General features: G+C 39.4%; 1 protein-coding gene across 1 annotated transcript; it reads left to right on the top strand.

The window, feature by feature from the left end:
• The first annotated feature begins 774 nt into the window (after positions 1 to 774).
• stpg4 (sperm-tail PG-rich repeat containing 4) lies at positions 775 to 22145 on the top strand. The gene is made up of 6 exons (XM_057847697.1): positions 775 to 1916; positions 7735 to 7989; positions 8076 to 8140; positions 8308 to 8353; positions 14920 to 15024; positions 22014 to 22145. Exons 1-6 carry the CDS (start codon positions 1830 to 1832, stop codon positions 22122 to 22124), a joined length of 669 nt encoding a protein of 222 aa, XP_057703680.1. The 5' UTR covers positions 775 to 1829; the 3' UTR covers positions 22125 to 22145.
• The last annotated feature ends 1381 nt before the right edge of the window (positions 22146 to 23526 follow it).

Genomic DNA, 23526 nt, shown 5'->3' with positions numbered 1-23526 from the left:
GAACGTTCATTCGCTGCCACCCTCCCAGTTCAAATGGATTGGACGTCTATGGCCGTCAGTGGCAGCCTATGCCAGGCAATGAGTAATTTTGGGCCATTTAAGGTCATTTATCTGTTGATTTTCAGGTATTTTATGGGTCACTTGCTGTTTAATTTGCGTTACAGAACAGGAAGTGACCTGGGAACATAGGCGGACTTTGACTTTTGGGGCAGGGACGGGCACAACATGATGACCCCGTAACGCAGTGTCAGCAATAAAATTAAAATATAATTTGACAGTCGGCGTTTATTTCCCATCATTCTTGAGGGGAATTCAAGATCAGGCTGCATAGGCAATATTTTTTGCCAAGATCGTCATCCATTGAATATGGTATGCCCGTCGGTGTCGTACCAATGTAGTTACCACCGTCAAAAATTGTATCCCCTGAGCGGAGCCATATGGAGGTAGATTAGTGTCTTTATTATTCAATCAAAAAAGTTGCTTCGATCAAAATATATATTTTCAACCCCCCCAAAAATTGCTTTAAAAAAAATTGAATGTAAAAATAAATTTGAAACTCAAAAAAAAAAAAAAAAACTTTATTGGTGGATTTTCTCAAGTTAGAGTGCCACACAGAAACTAATAAATTGTGTAAGCAGGACCTGTGTATAATTATAATTATTTAATTCTTGAATTAATCTTATTATTTAATTACAGGTGTTGTAGCTCATTTCATTTTCTTTAAATGGGCTATTATTTATTTTATTATGTGTTTATATTTTACAAAAGTGATGTAGTATTCATTTATATTGTATATTTTATGTTGTATAACTTTAGTTCCTATGTCAATATTAGCTCCTACTTGTTCTGTTGTGGTAGGAGGGTTTTGTATTGAACACGGCGCCGTGTTGGTTATTATTATAGCAGAGAAGACAGCAGTAAATCAACAAAGACAAGTCAACTGTGCCCCGATCTACCACTCAAGAGATCTGATGGACTCAAAAAGTGGGTTACGATTGCATATTAGTTTGAAAATCGACCAGATCCACCGTATTTTTACACGAGTGACTGCCCGATCCTAGCTACCGGATAGTAGTATTGACGCAGGAGGGTCGCGTCTCGGGTCAAATAATAAACTCTGCCGTTCTTTTCGCATGCGTCGTGTTGAGCCGCTTCTGGGACGTGTCTAAAACGCGGCCGCACTGCGACTGGTGTGCATTGGCTGATTGACTTTAACGCCCGCGTTTCACTGCGCTCTCGCGGCAGCCACGTTGTCGCGCTGTTGACGTTTCTGGGTTATACTGTCCTACCGTGTTGGTCCTCATTATAGTAGAGAAATTGGAGTAAATCTACACAAAGAAACTGTAACCCGATCGACTCACAGCCTCGAAAAGTAAGGGTTACGTTACGTCAGAAACTCGTTCGGTACGCCACCGTTCCGAACCAGTTCAATACAAATACATGCACCGTTACACACTTACACATTACTGATTTAAATTACTGTATTTAAATGTAACCTACTGGCAACAACCATAATGAAATTAGAGTTGTGAAGATGTAAAATTTATACAGAAAGAAATACAAGTATAATCACACATTTTGACAATCAAACCAATACCTGTCAAACACCACTTTTCTTACAAAAAGCAAACTTGCAACTTTTCATTGCAGCTGTAGATTGTCCACCTGTCTGACTTGCGTTTGCCTTGCTTTAACTCGCCGTCTAACTGCTAAATTTAAATGAAGCTATTTACCAACCGAGCCTGCTTGTTGAAAAATTGATAGTGGAGTTGCTACTATAGTAACTGTTTTAATGGCGCTAAGGTGTCTGTGGGTTTCCGGTCAGTCAGATGGTGAACAACACTGAAGTGAGCACATTGTGGAAAAACGTCTCAATGGCAGGTGACATATGCAGAGGAAGTAAGGGAGCACATAAGGTAAGGTCCTTATTAGTATGTCATTGATTTTCAATAAGATGTTTTTTTCAAGGGACTTCAGCAATTGTCTTTCGGATCAAGTCCTGTTCATTTGTATTTTGTATGTGGCAGAAAACACAGACAAGGCTGAAAAAGCAGTTTCTGCTCCTGCACCTATTTTTCAACTAAACTCCTGTATTTTAAGCCAAAAGAACTGTTGTGTTTGATAAAACAATATGTCTATATGCTGCCATAGCAGATTCATGGCACAATAAGCCCCCGAACTATTTTTAATTTGTCTGTTTTACCCTGTAAACCCCTGTTTACAGACGTCGCGCAACCGCTTTCGTTTCAACCTAGCCATAAAAAGAAGGTAAGTAGTTGTATTTATTATTCGAAATGTCTGCCATTTTTAGCTTAGAATAATACATTGATGTCTAATATTTAGTTAAAAAACGACAAAAAAATTATTCACACGCATATTTTAAACTTTTAAACAAATTACATCACAATGAAAAATTTGGCGTCCGTAAAAGTCACGGATATCTACCTCATAACTATTGCTTAATTGTATTTTTTGGGTTACTGTCGCATTTCCCCCGATATTTTAGATGATAAATAACCGGTCCAAACAAAGAAAAATTTAAAAGTTTAGAATGTTTAATATATGAAAAAGAAAATCTCAACCACTCCTTGATGTCTGCGATTTCTGCATCGCGACCCTTGTTATATTACCATGTTTCACCCATCAAATCCCCCCAAAAATCCAGCTGTGGCCATTCACAGCTGTGTCTTGACACTCAGTGATACATGCCCTCTTGATGTTTTTGTGTTTATACAATTTGTAAAATTAGTTTAACTAGTAGGTCGCCATTGTTGTGTACGTCGCAGGGCGGTGAGCATAGGTTTGACTTTTGGGGCAAGGGGGGCACAACATGTTGATGACCCGAAATGTAGAACAAGAATATTTATAATAATAGGTTGAAAATGAGCGTTTTTTTTTTTTTTTTTTTTGTTTCCCATCATTCTTGAGGGGAATTCTAAAATCAGGTTGCTTAGGCAATACTTTTCGCCAAGATCGTCATCCATTGACTATGGTACGCCCGCCGGTGTTGTGCCAATGAAGTTACCCCAGTCAAAAATTGTACCCCATGAGCGGCGCCATATGGAGGTAGATTTGTGTCTTGAGTATTTAATAAAAAAAGTTGCTTCTATCAAAATATATATTTTCAACCAAAAAAAAAACAATTTCAATTAAAAAAAAAAAAAGTGCTCGAATGCAAAAATAAATTTGAAACTCAAAAAAAATGTATGTGAAAGCTATTTTTATTTATTCATTTATTTATTTTGATTGAAATACTGTTGATTTGTGTTTTGGCCACTTTTTGGCTAGGACATTTTTGTCTTTGTTGTTCAATCAAAAAATAAGTTGCTTCAACAAAATATATTTTCAAAAAGAACAATCACTTCAATCGAAACAAGAAAAATTTCAATCATAGTAAAAGTTTTTGAATGCGAAAAAATTAGGGCTGTCAAACAATTAAAATTTTTAATCGAGTTAATTACAGCTTAAAAATTAATTAATCATAATTCATCGTAATTCATCGCAATTCAAACCATCTATAAAATATGCCATATTTTTCTGTAAATTATTGTTGGAATGGAAAGATAAGACACAAGATGGATGTATACATTCAACATACGGTACATAAGTACTGTATTTGTTTATTATAACAATAAATCAACAAGATGGCATTAACATTATTAACATTCTGTTAAAGCGATTCATGGATAGAAAGACTTCTAGTTCTTAAAAGATAAATGTTAGTACAAGTTATAGAAATTTTATATTAAAACCCCTCTTAATGTTTTCGTTTTAATAAAATTTGTAAAATTTTCAATCAAAAAATAAACTAGTAGCCCGCCATTGTTGATGTCAATAATTACACAATGCTCATGGGTGCTTAAGCCCATAAAATCAGTCCTACCCAAGCGCCAGCAGAGGGCGACAAAACTCCAAAAAACACAACAAGGTGGCATTGCACTGTGCTGTCATTTTAATCTGTTTGAGCGGGGCATGTGCGTTAATTGCGTTTTAATGTGATTAATTTAAAAAACTAATTACCGCCCGTTAACGCGATAATTTTGACAGCCCAAGAAAAAAATATTTGAGATTGAAAAATTTGCATTTGAAAATTTAATTTTTCATCGAAAAAGTTTTCTTTGATTGAAGCAATCCTTTTTGTGTTTGGGCTATATTATGCGTAAGACATTTGTGTCTAAAGCATTCAATCCCCCAAAAAGTTGCTTCAATGAAGAAAAAAAAAAATTTCAATCCAAGAAAAAAATCATTTGAAAGATAAAATTGCCCTCTCCTATTTTTTTTTTTTTTGTGTGTGTGAAAATTCTATGCAAAAGCAAATGACCGTCTAAGGTGCTAGTCACATGATCTGTTCGAAAAATAATTTTGACGCATTATAAAAATATATTTTTTTGTTCATTTCATTCATGTTTGTAGCAGTTTTATTGCTTTACAACTCTTATATATATATATATGAAAGTCAATTACATGCAATGACATTTTTCGGCCACCGGGGGGGGTTTGGACCCCCCTTAAAATCCGCTTATGGCGGTGACATCACATGGTTATGCTGCCGGGCTTCCAGAGTATGACTCTAGCGACAAACATGTCATCTGTTCAACCCCGAGAGGAACCTTAATGAGCATGACAGCACTGTCGATATTTCACAAAACGAGCAGCAAACGCAAAATGAACAGGAAAGACTGGATGAGACGAGAGTAGAAAAAACGGTGTTCTGCCAAAATGTTCTACAACGTCGTACAAGAGGCGACTTTGACACCCACAGTACTACCGTGCACTTTCAGCTTGTTTTGTTTAGATGCAAATAGACAGAACATACTATAGATGCCTTAAGAAAATACTTCAACACAAGGGCATAGGTTTGGTCTTAATTTTGGTAGGGACAATATAACAGCATATCCTGCATGTCCACCTTTTGCTGGGGAAGGGACATTAATTAGACCAAACATATTTGGTGAATGGGGGTCAGGGCTACATTTCTCACCAATATGAACCTAATTAATTGATAGGCTAAATAATCAATGCAAAATAAATCTGCATTGACCTATACTTTACACTGCCAATTTATAACGTCTTAATCTGATAACCTCTTACTTTCCATCTAATTTTTTTGAGTGTTAAAGGCTAGTTAACAGATTAATGTGTCAGATTCTTCCATTTACATTAAGTAAATATTACTATTTGTTCAAATTGAGCCCATACATCTAAAAGTTGGTCATTTTTCACCTAAATCAAGACAAAAAAATTCAAATAATATTTTGAACAATATTCTTGATTTAAGAACATTTCTGACAAGCAAGTTTTTCTTTTAAGATTAAATATACAAACTTTTTGCTTAAAATAAGTCTGTTAAGATTATTTTCAGCTAGCTCTTACTTCAAGAAATCTAAGTGAGTACAACTTGAAGCACTGTAGCAGTAGCAAAATTAGTGGTGTGTTCCCCACCTCCACAACATTGACGTCTTTTTACATTACATACAGTGGCTGCTGCTGGTGGAAAAAAACTTCTAATATCCCTCGTCTTCGAAGGGGGCATGGGAGGCGGCATGTTATATTTCTGTCGGGCTGTAAATGTGTGTGTGTGTGCGGAGGGGGGTTCCAGTCATCAGCCAATCAAACATGCGTTTGAGTTTAAAAAATGGACTGGCACATTCAGCGAGTGAAAAGGGGTCAGTGTAAGACTGAACATAATGAAAGTACCGTAATTCACTTAATAATGGTAGGATCAATTCTATCCTTACAACATACAGTATAGGAAGACAGATCTAAGTGACCTGTAACACTGAAGTCATTATATAATGCAAACACGGTTGCTTAAAAGTTGGTGGGGATAATCTGAGCCTCCTGAAAAGTAGTGTTATGTCCCTACCGTCCCCATGCAAACCTTCGCCCTTGCTTTAACGTAGTAATATCAAATAAGGTTGGTTTAAATATGCTACGTGTCTAATGTGGTCAACAGACCAACAATCTGCTTTAAAGCTATCACAAGAAAACATAATGCTTAAAAGTATGAGAGGGAAAAACATGCAAAAAGTATTTTGGAGGCAATGAAAAGGTAATAAAAGACTCAATAAAAACAGAAATAGTAAGAACTCGCCGCTTTTAACCGATGAGCGCATGTGTTGGACGTCTCGCCGCGTAGAAGGAATTGCAGTAACCTGGTAGTATTCGTCCAGTGACAGTGACAAATGTAGGTCATCACTCCGAGTGTCCATTGCGCGCTTAAAGCATGGCGCCCTCCGTAGGTCAAAACATGTACTAAATATTATAGATTTTTAAATTAATGGCAATATTTTATGTGTTTCTAATATCATATTTTAGTAAAAGAGAACAATTGCGGCTTATTGGAGCCTACAAGTCTTTAAGTCTGAGGTTCACTATAACATTTAGGGTTTAGGATTAGGGTTTGTTAACTTAAGCATTTATAATTTCTTATTTAAGGGACACATGTGCTACACTTTACAATAAGGGTCCAAAAAGCATTCAGTAATGGTAAATAAAAGTTAACGGGGGGTAACTTAAGCATCTATAATTTCTTACTTAAGTGATACGTGTGCTACACTTTACAATAAGGGTCCAAAAAACATTCAGTAATGTTAATTAAGGTTAGGTAATTCTTATGAAGTACGTTCACGTGAAATAATACCATACTTAAGGTTAGGTTATAATATATAATATATATAATACATTACATAACATTAATTTACATATACATTAGTGCATTAATAAATAGTTATTAATGTATACTGGTACTAGAAAGTGATTGTTATACTGGTACTAGTAAGTGATTGCTTTTTTAAAATGAGAAACATTGCTCTGTGAGTCCTTGGGTGCTGCTAACCTAACATTGAGTATGGTATTATTTCACGTGAACGTACCTCATAAGTATTACTTAACCTTAATTAACCATTACTGAATGTTTTTTGGACCCTGATTGTAAAGTGTAGCACATGAGTCCCTTAACGTAGAAATTATAAATGCTAAAGTCCCCCTCCCTTAACCTTTATTAACCATTACTGAATGCTTTTTGGACCCTTATTGTAAAGTGTAGCACATGTGTCCCTTAACTAAAAAATTTATAAATGCTAAGTTAACAAACCCTAACACGCAAGCCTAATCCTATATAGGCCTATATATATATATATATATATATATTTTAAATTTTATCAAACCATTAGTTACACTCTGGTTATGCATTAACTAATGCATTAACGAAGGCATTAACTAATGCATTAGCTAATGAATTAACTCATGTTAATTAATATATTAATAAATGTTAGATAAGCAATTATATTAATTATTGTAATGTTACTTAAACATTAGTTATTGTCTAAAAATGCCTTAACTAATGTTTATTAAGTAACCCTTATAGTAAAGTTTTACCAAATTTAAATTTGCTAATAAAATCCAGACATTATTTCTGGAAGTTTTCAACTGTTTCTTTAGTAGTTTTTGAAAACAAATGTTTGGTGTATCACGGTGTATCATCTGAACCAATACACATGAAAGTTAATATAAGTCAATACAGATTTATTTTGTTTTGATTATTTAGCCTATTTGTTAATTAAGTTCATATTCGAGAGAAATGTAGCCCTGACCCCCGATCACCAGATCTGTTTGGTCTTCTTAATGTCCCGTCCCCAGCAAAATGTGTACATGCAGGTTATGCTGTTATATCGTCCCTACTAATGTTGAGACTAAACCTACACCCTCGAAATTTCCACATGTTCTGCTTAGGACTCACCGTACCCAGGCATGTATAACATTCGGGACTTTATCGAGGAAACTGACTTGAATCCTGTTAGGAAAACCTACGGATTCAAAGGCACTGGCCGCGAACGCACGCCTATGGGTTTGCAAAAAGGAGACATGCTGCTACCTGGAGCATACAACCTTACTGACTCCACCCAGGAAGCTCTGAAACGCCAGGCATCCTGCTCTTTCAAACGCTGTCCACGGCCTGATATTGTCACTCTAGGAATTAGAGACAAGGTTAGGTTCATTTCAAATGACCTAATTAGAAAAGGTTGTTTAAGTCCACTGAAAGTTCATTTTTGTCTCTTTCTATCATGTTGTAGCATATAAATACTTCACCGTGCGATTACAATGTGACAGTGAAGCCAGTGGAGAAGACGCCATGCACGTGAGTGCTGCAATTATGAATCATGTTTTCCCTCATCAACATCTCTCATTTCCTTCTCAAATCACAAAGACGGAAGGGCGATCACCACTCTGTTCTCTCATTTTCTCTTCAATTTTCAGCCATCCCTCTTTTTTTGACAGGCCGCTCCCTCATTGTCTTCTCTGCAGGCATGCAATGTTTCGGTCAAGCGTGCAAAGGATCACCTTTCCACCAGTAAGTATCTGATCGTTCAGACTCTGTATCCAGCCCATCAGTCTTTCCACTGCACACAAAAAGGCTTCGTTTCAAAACTTTCAATAGGTTTTGGTTACAAGTTGTGGCCTACTGTAATGCGTATCTGGTATATGTCACGCATGAGTGGGTTATGACAACCCCATGAGCCAAAGAAAAACGATTCCCCCATTCGAAGGAGCGTTAGGGTCAGCTTAGGCTCAAATTGCAAAGGGTTGCGGCCTCACCGTGTCTCCATGCTGGTAGCTGATGGATATTTGAGACCGGTTGGCAGCTGCAGAGTGTTGACACAGAAGGAAAGGCGCTAAGAAACCCCAAGGGTGTTATTACTGTAGAGTTAGGAGCAGTTTTCTGCTGTTAGTGGTGTCACGGTGATTCCGAGACATGTTAATTGTCAAAGGTTAAGCTCATTACACAAATCCCGATGACAATGACATATAGAATTAGCATATTTTTCATTGGTTTGAATCCTAAGGTTTCATCCAAAGTTCTCATTTGTCACTTGAATGCCGCTCATTTAATCCGAATCAAGAGAATCAAATACTGTATATACAGTGCCTTGCAAAAGTGTCCGGCCCCCTTGAACCTTGCAACCTTTCACCACATTTCAGGCTTCAAACATAAAGATATAAAATTTTAATTTTTTGTCAAGAATCAACAACAAGTGGGACACAATCGTGAAGTGGAACAAAATTTATTGGATAATTTAAACTTTTTTAACAAATAAAAAACTGAAAAGTGGGGCGTGCAATATTATTCGGCCCCCTTGCGTTAATACTTTGTAGCGCCACCTTTTGCTCCAATTACAGCTGCAAGTCGCTTGGGGTATGTTTCTATCAGTTTTGCACATCGAGAGACTGAGATTCTTGCCCATTCCTCCTTGCAAAACAGCTCGAGCTCAGTGAGGTTGGATGGAGAGTGTTTGTGAACAGCAGTCTTCAGCTCTTTCCACAGATTCTCGATTGGATTCAGGTCTGGACTTTGACTTGGCCATTCTAACACCTGGATACGTTTATTTTTGAACCATTCCATTGTAGATTTGGCTTTATGTTTTGGATCATTGTCCTGTTGGAAGATAAATCTCTGTCCCAGTCTCAGGTCTTGTGCAGATACCAACAGGTTTTCTTCCAGAATGTTCCTGTATTTGGCTGCATCCATCTTCCCATCAATTTTAACCATCTTCCCTGTCCCTGCTGAAGAAAAGCAGGCCCAAACCATGATGCTGCCACCACCATGTTTGACAGTGGGGATGGTGTGTTCAGGGTGATGAGCTGTGTTGCTTTTACGCCAAACATATCGTTTTGCATTGTGGCCAAAAAGTTCAATTTTGGTTTCATCTGACCAGAGCACCTTCTTCCAAACGTTTGGTGTGTCTCCCAGGTGGCTTGTGGCAAACTTTAAACGAGACTTTTTATGGATATCTTTGAGAAATGGCTTTCTTCTTGCCACTCTTCCATAAAGGCCAGATTTGTGCAGTGTACGACTGATTGTTGTCCTATGGACAGACTCTCCCACCTCAGCTGTAGATCTCTGCAGTTCATCCAGAGTGATCATGGGCTTCTTGGCTGCACCTCTGATCAGTTTTCTCCTTGTTTGAGAAGAAAGTTTGGAAGGACGGCCGGGTCTTGGTAGATTTGCAGTGGTCTGATGCTCCTTCCATTTCAATATGATGGCTTGCACAGTGCTCCTTGAGATGTTTAAAGCTTGGGAAATCTTTTTGTATCCAAATCCGGCTTTAAACTTCTCCACAACAGTATCTTGGACCTGCCTGGTGTGTTCCTTGGTTTTCATAATGCTCTCTGCACTTTAAACAGAACCCTGAGACTATCACAGAGCAGGTGCATTTATACGGAGACTTGATTACACACAGGTGGATTCTATTTATCATCATCGGTCATTTAGGACAACATTGGATCATTCAGAGATCCTCACTGAACTTCCGGAGTGAGTTTGCTGCACTGAAAGTAAAGGGGCCGAATAATATTGCACGCTCCACTTTTCAGTTTTTTATTTGTTAAAAAAGTTTAAATTATCCAATAAATGTTGTTCCACTTCACGATTGTGTCCCACTTATTGTTGATTCTTGACAAAAAAATTAAATTTCATATCTTTATGTTTGAAGCCTGAAATGTGCCGATAGGTTGCAAGATTCAAGGGGGCCGAATACTTTTGCAAGGCACTGTAGGTAGTCCCTGAGTTAAGAACGAGTTCTGTTCCTACGCTGGCGACGTAAACCTAATTTCCGTGTAAGTCAAAATGAACCCTTTAAGTCAAGGGCGTAGGTTTGGTTTCAATATTGGTAGGGACGATATAACAGTATAACCTGCATGTAAACTTTTTGCTGGGGACGGGACATTAATAAGACCAAATACGTATATTCGGTGAACGCGGGTCAGGGCTGCACTTCTCACCAATATGAACCTAATGAATTGAAAGGATAAATGATTAATGCAAAAATAAATCTGTATTGACCTATACTAACTTTCACACTGCTAAGGCTAGTTGCTTAAAGGTAACTTTAAACAGATTAATGCGTAAGATTCTTCCACTTTATTCATATTGAGCCCATACATGTAAAAGTTGGTCATTTTTCACCTAAATCAAGAAAAAATTGCTTTCAAATAATGTTTTGAACAATATTCTTGCATTAACATTTCCGACAAACAAGTTTTTCTTTTAAGATTAAATATACAAACTTTTTGCTTAAAATAAACCTGTTAATCTTATTTTCAGCTAGCTGTTTTTATTATGTCAATACATCTAAGTGAGTAAAATTGACTTGAAATACTGTGGCAGATGCAAAATTAGTGGTGTGTTCCCCACCTCCACAACATTGACATCCTTTTGCATTACTCACAGTGGCTGCTGCTGGTGGAAAAAAAAAGTTCTAATATCCCTCGTCTTCGAAGGGGACGGGAGAGGTGGAATGTTGTATTTCTGTCGGGCTGTGAATGCGTGTGTGTGTGTGTGTGTGTGTGTGTGGGGGGGGGGGTTGAAGTCATGAGCCAATTAAACATGCGTGTGAGGGGGAAAAAAAAGGACTGGCACATTCAGCGAGTGAAAAGGGGTCAATGTAAGTCTGAACATAATGAAAGTACTGTAATTCACTTATTAATGGTCGGATCAATTCTATCCTCACAACATATAGGAAGACAATCTAAATGATCTATATAACTGAAGTCATATTGCAAATAAGGTTGCTTAAAAGTTGGTGGGGATAATTTCAGCATCCTGAAAAGTCAGTAGTGTTATGTCCCCACCGTCCCTATGCAAACCTAAAAATCACACAAAACTACCCGTATTATGTCACACTTCCGCGGGGTTGTCGATTATCTTCGCCGATCTGCAACCAGCCCGGCGGAGAGCAAGTTACAGCTCGTTCCCCTGCTACTACGGACAGGAGAGCTCGCCGGGGAAGCAGCTGGAGAGTACTGCTGGACAAACCGGCCGACGTCGGAGGAACGTGTAGCTGCCACATGGTCAACACGAATATAATGAAAAATAATGCTTTACTACACGGCGACGACATAAACAAAGAGCGGCGTGCAGTTGTTGTGCAGCCAAAATGACAGACAGAATATGTCTTAGGAGATCTTTTCTACCTGCCCATCCATGATGAAACGTAAGTAAATAGTCTTTTATCTAAAGAAAGTTTGTAGTGTGAACTTTGCAATCGCAGCCATTTTTAACACAAAGTTGCAATTTCTGATGGGGTTGAAAATTTGACAGAACACCGGGCACATGGAGAGGGGAATAAACCGAGTACAGTGCTCTCCCGGCGGGGGATGTGCGACAAGCTGCTGGTGTCGTCGGCAAAGTCGACAAGCCACAAAATGCAAGCCACCTACGTATTAAAATTATCCCAGTATTTGACATAATACAAAACACGGTGTTTACTCACTTCCTCGTAAGTCAAATGGTCCCACAGTAGTAGGGCTTGTTTTGCCCAATATCCACTGGTGAATGGGAACCTTTTGAAACCCCAAAAAGACTCACACTCCCTGGTGAGGCAAAATTTTTCTGCAGCCGTTTGGCTGGCGTGATGTGAAAAATAAATGAATTCATCCACAAAAACATCTGAATGCTTAGTCCTTCTCATACAACAGTACGGCTAGACAGTGAAGAGGACTCCTTCTACCGTACACGTCACAGCGCTCTCCTTCTCAACTTGAGACTGGAGCTGGAAGTCACACATTTTCATGGCGCAGGATTCAGAAAAATAAATAAGTATAGAGGAAGTCGGACATCCGGGCATTTAATGACGTCACCAGCCACAACAAAGCGTCGCCTTATTGACAATGGTGCAAAAGACGAGTCACATGCAGTTGCTCTGTCGTGGATTGCAATACAAACGCGTTTAACTTTCATTTTATTTGCTGTCTTTTTTCCGTCAGAATCAGGGGTCGCGTTAACCGAATATTTTCCGTCGTTGACCGATTTTTTAAAACGGTGACGGAAAAAACTCAAGTCCATCCGTCATTTTGACCGGTTGCAATTCACACCCCAGACCACAGGGTGGCGAGTGAGCATATTAATTAGCTATTGTCTCTCTTGATGCATGACGTCGTTGGCCTTACTCGGAAAAATGTCAAGGCAACTGAGTGTCCGAAGTTTCTTCAAAAAGCCCCAAAACGACGATGGTGTTGATAAAAAAGGTGAAAAAACAGGGACTGCACAAGCGGGAACGCAATTCAAGTCCATGCGCACCAGGAGGAAAGTGTGAGACTACGTTCAGGCCACAGCAGGTGAACTGTTAATTTCATTGTTCCATATGCTACATATGGTAGGCTACCTACTTACTGGGGCCACAGTTAGCTGTTTTTGTCACTGCGGAGAAAAAGTTACATATTCATCTGCTTGATGTGTGATGGCACGGTGTGGATTCTCTGTTAAGGTTGTTCGGACAGAATATTAATTTCAAATGAATGAAAACTAAATACTATTGAATATGTTGAAGCGGTATGCAATGTTAAGAGTCTTGTTAGCTGTAGGCGCACTATCCTATTCCCCTCACTATCCACTCGCGGGGGCCTGCGCTTGTCAGTGACGTTCCTTATTCTCGCTATATGATTATACAACTTTAACATTTGTTAATAATACGCTCTGTGTGTTGTATCATCCATCGCTTTTCCTTTTTAAATGGGCACTTATAAGCGAACGCAAGAAGTAACAACGGGAACATTTTTAAACAGGCATTTCACGGGACAGCATTTCGACTCTTCGGCCAATAATATAGCGAGAGCGAGTGGATAGTGAGGGGACCGCGCGCGGCTCTTAAGTGTCTCTGTCACGTGACTGTTGTAGCCGGTAACGCGCTCGGCCAAATGGACACACAAGTACGGAAGGTGAATTATGCCAAACAAAGGGTCACCACAATGTCATTATCATCATTTTAAAAATTTAAGTGACGGGTAAAAATAGATTATGACCGGATTTTTATGACCCTGTCAGTCAAAATGACAGACAACGAAAAAGTCTAGCGCAACCTCTGGTCGGAATGACTAAAAGTTGCTGTGTTGCGGGTTGTCACACAAGGAAGAGTTCGGAGCCGCATTTGAAGTTCTTCATTCTTCCACGTGAGAAGAAAAGGAGAAACAAATGGCTGAGAGCAATTAATCGAGGAACAGTAAAAGAAGACGGTTCTGTGGACTATTTTCGCCTGTGGGAACCTAAATCCAAACACATTTACGTTTGTAGCCGACATTTTATTACTGGTGAGTAAACTTTTCATTTTTGCCCCAATTAGCTGCTAGGATTCAATAGACTAGGCAGTGGTTATTATTACCGTAACCGGCAACTCGCAAAGCGTTATTTTTCTTTTGCCGTGAACTGCTCTGATTAGTCAATCGGTATATTATTGGCCTGGTGGGAATTGGTTATTTTGCCATAACGTGCTCACGGCTAAATAACGCTTGGATGCGAATTACCGGTTACAACAGAAATAATCACTTCGTATATACTACCAATTTTCTCAGTTCCACACAGTACATATTCCACGTAAATGATAAAGCTCAACTTACTGGGTGACTTTATGAGGTAGTTGTAGATGTTTCCGAACTCCACTGCAGGCCATTCCTTTGTTTATCCAGCTATCAGCTGCGACTTTGTATCGGCAGCTTTGTAAGCCAATAAACGCTCATTTTAAATTGCATCGCCTCCTCGCGTCTGTCGGCAGTGACTCGTGATAATAGTAAGCCACGTTTAAGACGTTTTTAGGAAAAAAGACGCAAAACACACCTGAAATATATTAATTTCAGACGTTTGTCTATGGAATGTTTAGCTGTGCTAAAATGGCGACACGTTGCCAAGCGAGGTGACGTCATCATGTCATCACGCCGACTTCCTCCATAGCGTTCGCTTCCACACACATCCAAGCGTTCCATTTCATTCAGGAGCATAAAATACTGTGGAAAAAATGAAAAAAAAAATTTTTTTTGCTGTCATAGGCACTTTAAACCTTATTCAAACTTTTTATTCACGTTATGTGCTTTATTTTCTTTTTAAAAAAAAGTGATTTTAACATGAACTTTTTTTGGTGACTGCCTCAGAAGGAAGGCCCTGCTCCGGGTGTCTACAATCTTTCAAGCAAACCTGCAAATAGTATAACTTCCTGTTTTAAATCAAAAGTACCAAGGCTCCACAGTGTGCAATCAGTGAGTAAATCTTCCAAGTCATTTAAAAAAAAAAAAAAAACATTAGATAAGCTATAGACCCCAATCACATGACGTCACAACTCCGCCCCCCTGAGTTGAACCGAAATATTGTCCGTCAGCTTGTCGTGTTTACACATTACCTCTACGTACATTCCTCTTATTACGGCATGTTTTTCTGCTCGTTAACATTAATAATCAAAATGGTGAAGGCGTGTGTGGCGGTTGGTTGCAGTAACAGGGAAGATAGACGGAGAGACTTGAAGTTCTACCGTATTCCGAGAGTATCGGAGAGGAGAGCGAGATGGACTGCTGCAATTCGACGAGAATACTGGGCAACAAACGATCACCACAGACTATGTAGTAGTCATTTTATATCTGGTAAGATGCATTCAATATAAAGAATTCGGCCCCCTTGAACCTTGCAACCTTTCGCCACATTTCAGGCTTCAAACATAAAGATATAAAATTTTAATTTTTTGTCAAGAATCAACAACAAGTGGGACACAATCGTGAAGTGGAACAAAATTTACTGGATAATTTAAACTTTTTTAACAAATAAAAAACGTGGGGCGTGCAATATTATTCGGCCCCCTTGCGTTAATACTTTGTAGCGCCACCTTTTGCGCCAATTACAGCTGCAAGTCGCTTGGGGTATGTTTCTATCAGTTTTGCACATCGAGAGACTGACATTCTTGCCCATTCTTCCTTGCAAAACAGCTCGAGCTCAGTGAGGTTGGATGGAGAGTGTTTGTGAACAACAGTCTTCAGCTCTTTCCACAGATTCTCGATTGGATTCAGGTCTGGACTTTGACTTGGCCATTGTAACACCTGGATACGTTTATTTTTGAACCATTCCATTGTAGATATGGCTTTATGTTTTGGATCATTGTCCTGTTGGAAGATAAATCTCCGTCCCAGTCTCAGGTCTTGTGCAGATACCAACAGGTTTTCTTCCAGAATGTTCCTGTATTTGGCTGCATCCATCTTCCCGTCAATTTTAACCATCTTCCCTGTCCCTGCTGAAGAAAAGCAGGCCCAAACCATGATGCTGCCACCACCATGTTTGACAGTGGGGATGGTGTGTTCAGGGTGATGAGCTGTGTTGCTTTTACGCCAGGGGTGTCCAAACTTTTTGCAAAGGGGGCCAGATTTGATGTGATAAAAATGTGGGGGGCCCACCTTGGCTGACGTTCTTTACGTAGAACAATATACAGTATTTAAGCAAATTTTAGCAAGCCGTTCTCTGTGTCATATTTGCTTTATTATTTTTTTTTATTAACAATTTCAACAATCTCGCAACTAGCCTTTGTGGTGTTCTCTTTCGACTCTCGGGCTCTTGCAAAATACTGCTGCTGTGACGTTAAACTACCTTCAAGTTGCTTCAATTTCTCGCTACGTATCTTCCCTGTAATCTTGTTGTACATGTCAGCGTGTCTTGTCTGGTAATATCGCCTCACATTGAACTCTTTAAAAACAGCGACTGTCTCTTTGCAAATAAGGCAGACACAGTTGTTGCGTATTTTAGTGAAGAAATAGTCCAATTTCCACCTATCCTTGAAGCGTCGGCCGTTGCAGTCATCTTTCTTGTTTTTGTTGATTGTCACCATTTTAGAAAATTGGGAGTAAAGGGTCACACGGGGTAATATTTCTTAGAGTGCTGCTACGTTTTAGTGGGTATATGAGGAGCAGCATTTAGTGTGTAAGCTACTTCATATGCTGGTAGCAGTACTGCTGACCAAATTATTAAGTCTGTGTGCGGGCCAGATGTTATTGATTTTATGACAGAGGCTGGGGGCCGGATGAAATTTGACCACGGGCCGCATTTGGCCCCCGGGCCGGACTTTGGACATGTCTGTTTTACGCCAAACATATCGTTTTGCATTGTGGCCAAAAAGTTCAATTTTGGTTTCATCTGACCAGAGCACCTTCTTCCACATGTTTGGTGTGTCTCCCAGGTGGCTTGTGGCAAACTTTTAAACGAGACTTTTTATGGATATCTTTGAGAAATGGCTTTCTTCTTGCCACTCTTCCATAAAGGCCAGATTTGTGCAGTGTACGACTGATTGTTGTCCTATGGACAGACTCTCCCACCTCAGCTGTAGATCTCTGCAGTTCATCCAGAGTGATCATGGGCCTCTTGGCTGCACCTCTGATCAGTTTTCTTCTTGTTTGAGAAGAAAGTTTGGAAGGACGGCCGGGTCTTGGTAGATTTGCAGTGGTCTGATGCTCCTTCCATTTCAATATGATGGCTTGCACAGTGCTCCTTGAGATGTTTAAAGCTTGGGAAATCTTTTTGTATCCAAAGCCGGCTTTAAACTTCTCCACAACAGTATCTCGGACCTGCCTGGTGTGTTCCTTGGTTTTCATAATGCTCTCTGCACTTTAAACAGAACCCTGAGACTATCACAGAGCAGGTGCATTTATACGGAGACTTGATTACACACAGGTGGATTCTATTTATCATCATCGGTCATTTAGGACAACATTGGATCATTCAGAGATCCTCACTGAACTTCCGGAGTGAGTTTGCTGCACTGAAAGTAAAGGGGCCGAATAATATTGCACGCCCCACTTTTCAGTTTTTTATTTGTTAAAAAGTTTAAATTATCCAGTAAATGTTGTTCCACTTCACAATTGTGTCCCACTTGTTGTTGATTCTTGACAAAAAAATTAAATTTCATATCTTTATGTTTGAAGCCTGAAATGTGGCGAAAGGTTGCAAGATTCAAGGGGTCCGAATACTTTTGCAAGGCACTGTATATTTAAAGGGTTTTGTCCTGACAACCACAATTAAGATCATTGTGAGGCTAATCGCCGACAACATACAGTTTCAAATTCAAGATGTTTATTTCTTCCACCATCATTATTTTTTGAATAATATTTAGCTGGTACCAAGTGAAAGAAGCTGGCCTCGTCTACGGATCATCCGTTAAACAGGGGTGTCCAAACCTTTTGCAAAGGGGGCCAGATTTGGTGTGGTAAAAATGTAGGGGGCTACCTTGGCTAATTTACGTAGAACAATATACCGTAATTTTCGGCCTATAAGCCGCTACTTTTTTCCTTCATTTTGAATTCTGCGGTTTATAGTCCAGTGCGGCTTATTTGAAGATTTATTTGGGTTAATAGGTAACAATTTATTACAAAGCGCCATCATAACATTGTCATAAGACCGTCATTCATACTTATGACGTGACAGTATCATGGGCATTACTGAATGCTTATGTTGTGAAATGACATCCGGCAAATTATGTCAATAACTCCATTTATGTCCAGCTTGGATCTTATACATCAATTCAAAAGTGAGATAATTTGCCGGACACCACTAAATGACATTTGTTATAAGCATTCATAAATGCTCATGACAGTGTCATGTCATAATTATGACAGTCTTATGGCACCACTGTTTAATACAGTGTTACCAAATACCATTACTAGCAATTAATGAAACAACTGGAACAGTAACTGAAGAAATTATTAGCACAGGACTTGAATTTTGATTGTTATTTACATCTGTAGCGCTGCAATGCATGCTCGGAGGCATGTTGGACAACAACAGTGTTGACAGCAGGTGGCAGCAGAGGTTGACTGTTTGACAGTGATGGCCAAATTAAGCTTCTTGAAGCAATGAAGCTTTGCAGCCAATTGGTTCAAAGTAATTGGTATGACGCTGATTTCAAATAAAGTATTACTGGTTAATATCCTTTTCGTGTAAATATCCCATAATACATACATACATACATACATACATACATACATACTGTACATACATACTACAGGACAGCTGCGGCTTATAGTCAGGTGCGCCTTATAGTGCGAAAATGAGGGTATTTAAACAAATTTTAGCAAGCCCTTCTGTGTGTCACATTTGCTTGATTATTATTATTTTTAAATTCATAATTTCAACAATCTCGCCTTTGTGGCGTTCTCTTTCGACCCTCGGGCTCTTGCGAAATACTGCTGCTGTGAAATTAAACTAGCTTCAAGTTGCTTTCATTTCTCGCTGCGTATTTTCCGTGTAATCTTGTCGTACATATCAGCGTGTCTTGTTTGGTAATATCGCCTCACGTCGAACTCTTTGAAAACAGCGACTGTCTATTTGCAAATGAGGCAGACACAGTTGTTGCGTATTTTATTGAAAAAATAGTCCAATATCCACCTATCCTTGAAGCATCGGCCATCGCAGTCAACTTTTTTTTTTTTTTTTGGATTGTTGCCATTTTAGTTTTTCAAACTTTTTGAAATTTTTTTCAAAAGTTTTTCAAACTTTTGTGAGAATAGGCTGAGTTTCTGTGGACAAGATAGTTGTAGATATCAGGGTAGCAGATGTCAGGCAGAGACGGCGAAGACAGCGGGTCGAAAAATATCGATTAAGGCATCAAATATGGATCTGGCGAATGGATCAACCGAAGCTTTTCCACATAACGCCTTTTATGCAACACATCCAATGAGTTTACGCGTCTGAAAGCACCGGGTCTTTCATGAATTGCACTATAAATTGCACGACAAATTGAGACTAGGGTTGCTCCAATCATGTTTTTTTGCTCCCAATCGTTTTAGTTTGAGTATCTGCCGATCCCGATATTTCCCGATCCGATTGCTTTTTTTGCTCCCGATTCAATTCCAATCATTCCCGATAATTTTTCCCGATCATATACATTTTGGCAATGCATTAATAAAAAATGAATAAAACTCGGACAAATATATACAATACATTCAACATACAGTACATAAGTACTGTATTTGTTTATTATGACAATAAATCCTCACATTATTAACATTCTTTCTGTGAGAGGGATCCACGGATAGAAAGATTTGTGACTTTGTATATTGTGACTAAATACTGCCATCTAGTGTATTTGTTGAGCTTTCAGTAAATGATACCACAGCCATGCCCCAATGCATGATGGGAAGTGGAACCATGATGGGAAGTGGAATCACGACTGTGCGTCGTGCTACCAATGGATATATCTTCTCTGCTTTGGGAAATAACATAAGGTGTTAAGACAAAGATCAGTTGCCAACTTGCTTCACCACATTGCTTCCCATGATATTTCTAATCATAGGGAGTGGGATTGCAAAGCTTTAGTAATTGAAGAAAGGCTCCAAAGCCTGCCAAAATTCCCTCTACTCATTTAGCGCTGCCTTTTATCTCTCTGTATAGGTAAAACTGCGTCATTACAGATTGAGCGTGACAATGAGTGAGAGGGTCGTGCAGCGCATGCATTAATTGCATTAATTAGTTAAATGTTACACATTTTTTAATTAATTAATTGCCGCCGTTATCGGGATATTTTTTGATAACCCTACCTTGAGCCTAAACTAAAGACTCTGGATGAGTGTAACATTATGTCTGTAACGTTAAATAAAATTAGAAAACGATTTAAGTAAAATATACAGTGCCTTGCAAAAGTATTCGGCCCCCTTGAATCTTGCAACCTTTCGCCACATTTCAGGCTTCAAACATAAAGATATGAAATTTAATTTTTTTGTCAAGAATCAACAACAAGTGGGACACAATCGTGAAGTGGAACAACATTTATTGGATAATTTAAACTTTTTTAACAAATAAAAAACTGAAAAGTGGGGCGTGCAATATTATTCGGCCCCTTTACTTTCAGTGCAGCAAACTCACTCCAGAAGTTCAGTGAGGATCTCTGAATGATCCAATGTTGTCCTAAATGACCGATGATGATAAATAGAACAAACATACAAAAAGATTTCCCAAGCTTTAAACATCCCAAGGAGCACCGTGCAAGCCATCATATTGAAATGGAAGGAGCATCAGACCACTGCAAATCTACCAAGACCCGGCCGTCCTTCCAAACTTTCTTCTCAAACAAGGAGAAAACTGATCAGAGATGCAGCCAAGAGGCCCATGATCACTCTGGATGAACTGCAGAGATCTACAGCTGAGGTGGGAGAGTCTGTCCATAGGACAACAGTCAGTCGTACACTGCACAAATCTGGCCTTTATGGAAGAGTGGCATTTCTCAAAGATATCCATAAAAAGTCTCGTTTAAAGTTTGCCACAAGCCACCTGGGAGACACGCCAAACATGTGGAAGAAGGTGCTCTGGTCAGATGAAACCAAAATTGAACTTTTTGGCCACAATGCAAAACGATATGTTTGGCGTAAAAGCAACACAGCTCATCACCCTGAACACACCATCCCCACTGTCAAACACGGTGGTGGCAGCATCATGGTTTGGGCCTGCTTTTCTTCAGCAGGGACAGGGAAGATGGTTAAAATTGACGGGAAGATGGATGCAGCCAAATACAGGAACATTCTGGAAGAAAACCTGTTGGTATCTGCACAAGACCTGAGACTGGGACGGAGATTTATCTTCCAACAGGACAATGATCCAAAACATAAAGCCAAATCTACAATGGAATGGTTCAAAAATAAACGTATCCAGGTGTTAGAATGGCCAAGTCAAAGTCCAGACCTGAATCCAATCAAGAATCTGTGGAAAGAGCTGAAGACTGCTGTTCACAAACACTCTCCATCCAACCTCACTGAGCTCGAGCTGTATTGCAAGGAAGAATGTCAGTCTCTCTATGTGCAAAACTGATAGAAACATACCCCAAGCGACTTGCAGCTGTAATTGGAGCAAAAGGTGGCGCTACAAAGTATTAACGCAAGGGGGCCGAATAATATTGCACGCCCCACTTTTCAGTTTTTTATTTGTTAAAAAAGTTTAAATTATCCAATAAATTTTGTTCCACTTCACGATTGTGTCCCACTTGTTGTTGATTCTTGACAAAAAATTACAATTTTATATCTTTATGTTTGAAGCCTGAAATGATCGATCGGGACATCTCTAATTGAGACCATTGAGAATACGGACACACAATGACGGACAATATGGCAGCACAATACAGCGACACGTCATTGTGTGACGTTGGTGATTGGGGTCTATATTGTTGTTGAAATGAATAGGATGTTGGCATGTTGGGCATATGTTTGGATGTTTTTATTCCATAATCCAGAGAACACCAGGGCCGGGCGCATACGAACACCACTGGAGGTTTGGTAACCGACTGAGCACAAAGACGACATTGGATCCATCATTCAGCCTCCTCTTCCGTGACACTCCCTAGTTTGACTTTGTAAGAGTAGACCCCATTCAAAGATGCTGTCTTCATCTAATTAATAAATGTTAACTGAATTTACCAAACCTGCAGTCTCTTAATGCTTGGACTAATGATTATCTCCATGGATTTTCTGGTCTGCCAACAGCATAATAGGCTGCATTTGTTGCTGAAATCGCTTTAGTGATGACAGCCAGGAAAGCAGAAAGATCTTATCTGCTGCAAAGGGTACTTTATTCCACTTAACTACGTGTTCCCAGTGTTGCTCTCAGCCTTCATCTCTCCTCTGCACTGCTCTCACTCCTCTCTTCCTCGCCGTTACTGGCATTCAGGCAGCTATGCCTTCCTACTATCTCTGCCCCGCGATGCACTCAGGAGGAGGAATGCTGCTCAGCCATGCGTCACATGCACATAGCTTAGTATGGCATGCTGCTCCCTCAGATAACACATTCACTATTATGAGCCAAGGCAGTGGCACACAATAAAACAGCTATTCTTATCGCTGGCTACTCTGCATACGCTCCTTTCTTTCGCCAAACCCAACACAGCCAATAATTTCGAGACAAAAGAATGCAGCAATGATCGGAAGTAATAGTGGCGCTCATTACTGGGCAACAGGGAGCAATAACAGACTGATCGGGGACAACATGCTTGGCATACTCATATGGCTAGCATTTGTTTTAGCATTCAATTCATTCATTAGTGCTCATACCAGGATATCAACAGTAGTACAAATCACCATGGGAGTAATACAGTGGTATGAAAAAGTATCTGAACCTTTTGGAATTTCTCACATTTCTAAATAAAATCACCATCAAATGTGATCTGATCTTGGTCAAAATCACACAGATAAAAAAACTGCCTGCTTTCACTAAAACCACCCAAACATTTATAAGTTTTTATATTTTAATGAGGATAGTTTGCAAACAATGACAGAAGTGGGAAAAATAAGTAAGTGAACTACCACATTTAATATTTTGTGCCGCCCCCCCCATTTGGCACCAATAATTTCAACCAGACGCTTCCTGTAGCTGTAGATCAGTCTGGCACATCAATCAGGACTAATCTTGGCCCATTCTTCTTTACAAAACTGCTGTAGTACAGTCAGATTCCTAGGATGTCTGGCATGGATCGCTGTCTTTAGGTTGCCACAGCATCTCAATGGGGTTCAAGTCTGGACTTTGACTTGGCCACTCCAGAACGTGTATTTTGTTATTCTAAAACCATTCTGAAGTTGATTTACTTCTGTGTTTTGGATCATTGTCTTGTTGCAGCATCCATCCTCTTTTTAGCTTCGACTGTCTGACAGACATCCTCAGGTTTTCCTGCAAAACATCCTGATAAACTTTTAAATTCATTCTTCCGTTAATGATGGCGAGTTGTCCAGGCCCTCAGGCAGCAAAACAGCTCC

This window comes from Corythoichthys intestinalis, chromosome 10 (assembly GCF_030265065.1).
Source record: "Corythoichthys intestinalis isolate RoL2023-P3 chromosome 10, ASM3026506v1, whole genome shotgun sequence".
Taxonomy (NCBI): Eukaryota; Metazoa; Chordata; class Actinopteri; order Syngnathiformes; family Syngnathidae; genus Corythoichthys; species Corythoichthys intestinalis.
The sequence above is the reverse complement of the archived record's forward strand: the minus strand, read 5'-3'. Positions and strand labels throughout refer to the sequence as shown.

Excerpts from the sequence above, each read along its gene's own strand:
- stpg4 (XM_057847697.1), top strand. The coding sequence starts at position 1,830 with ATGGTGAACAACACTGAAGTGAGCACATTGTGGAAAAACGTCTCAATG. Across the intron at positions 8,141-8,307 it reads GTGGAGAAGACGCCATGCAC|GCATGCAATGTTTCGGTCAA; the intron begins GTGAGTGCTGCA and ends TCTTCTCTGCAG. Across the intron at positions 15,025-22,013 it reads GGCTCCACAGTGTGCAATCA|AGAACACCAGGGCCGGGCGC; the intron begins GTGAGTAAATCT and ends TCCATAATCCAG.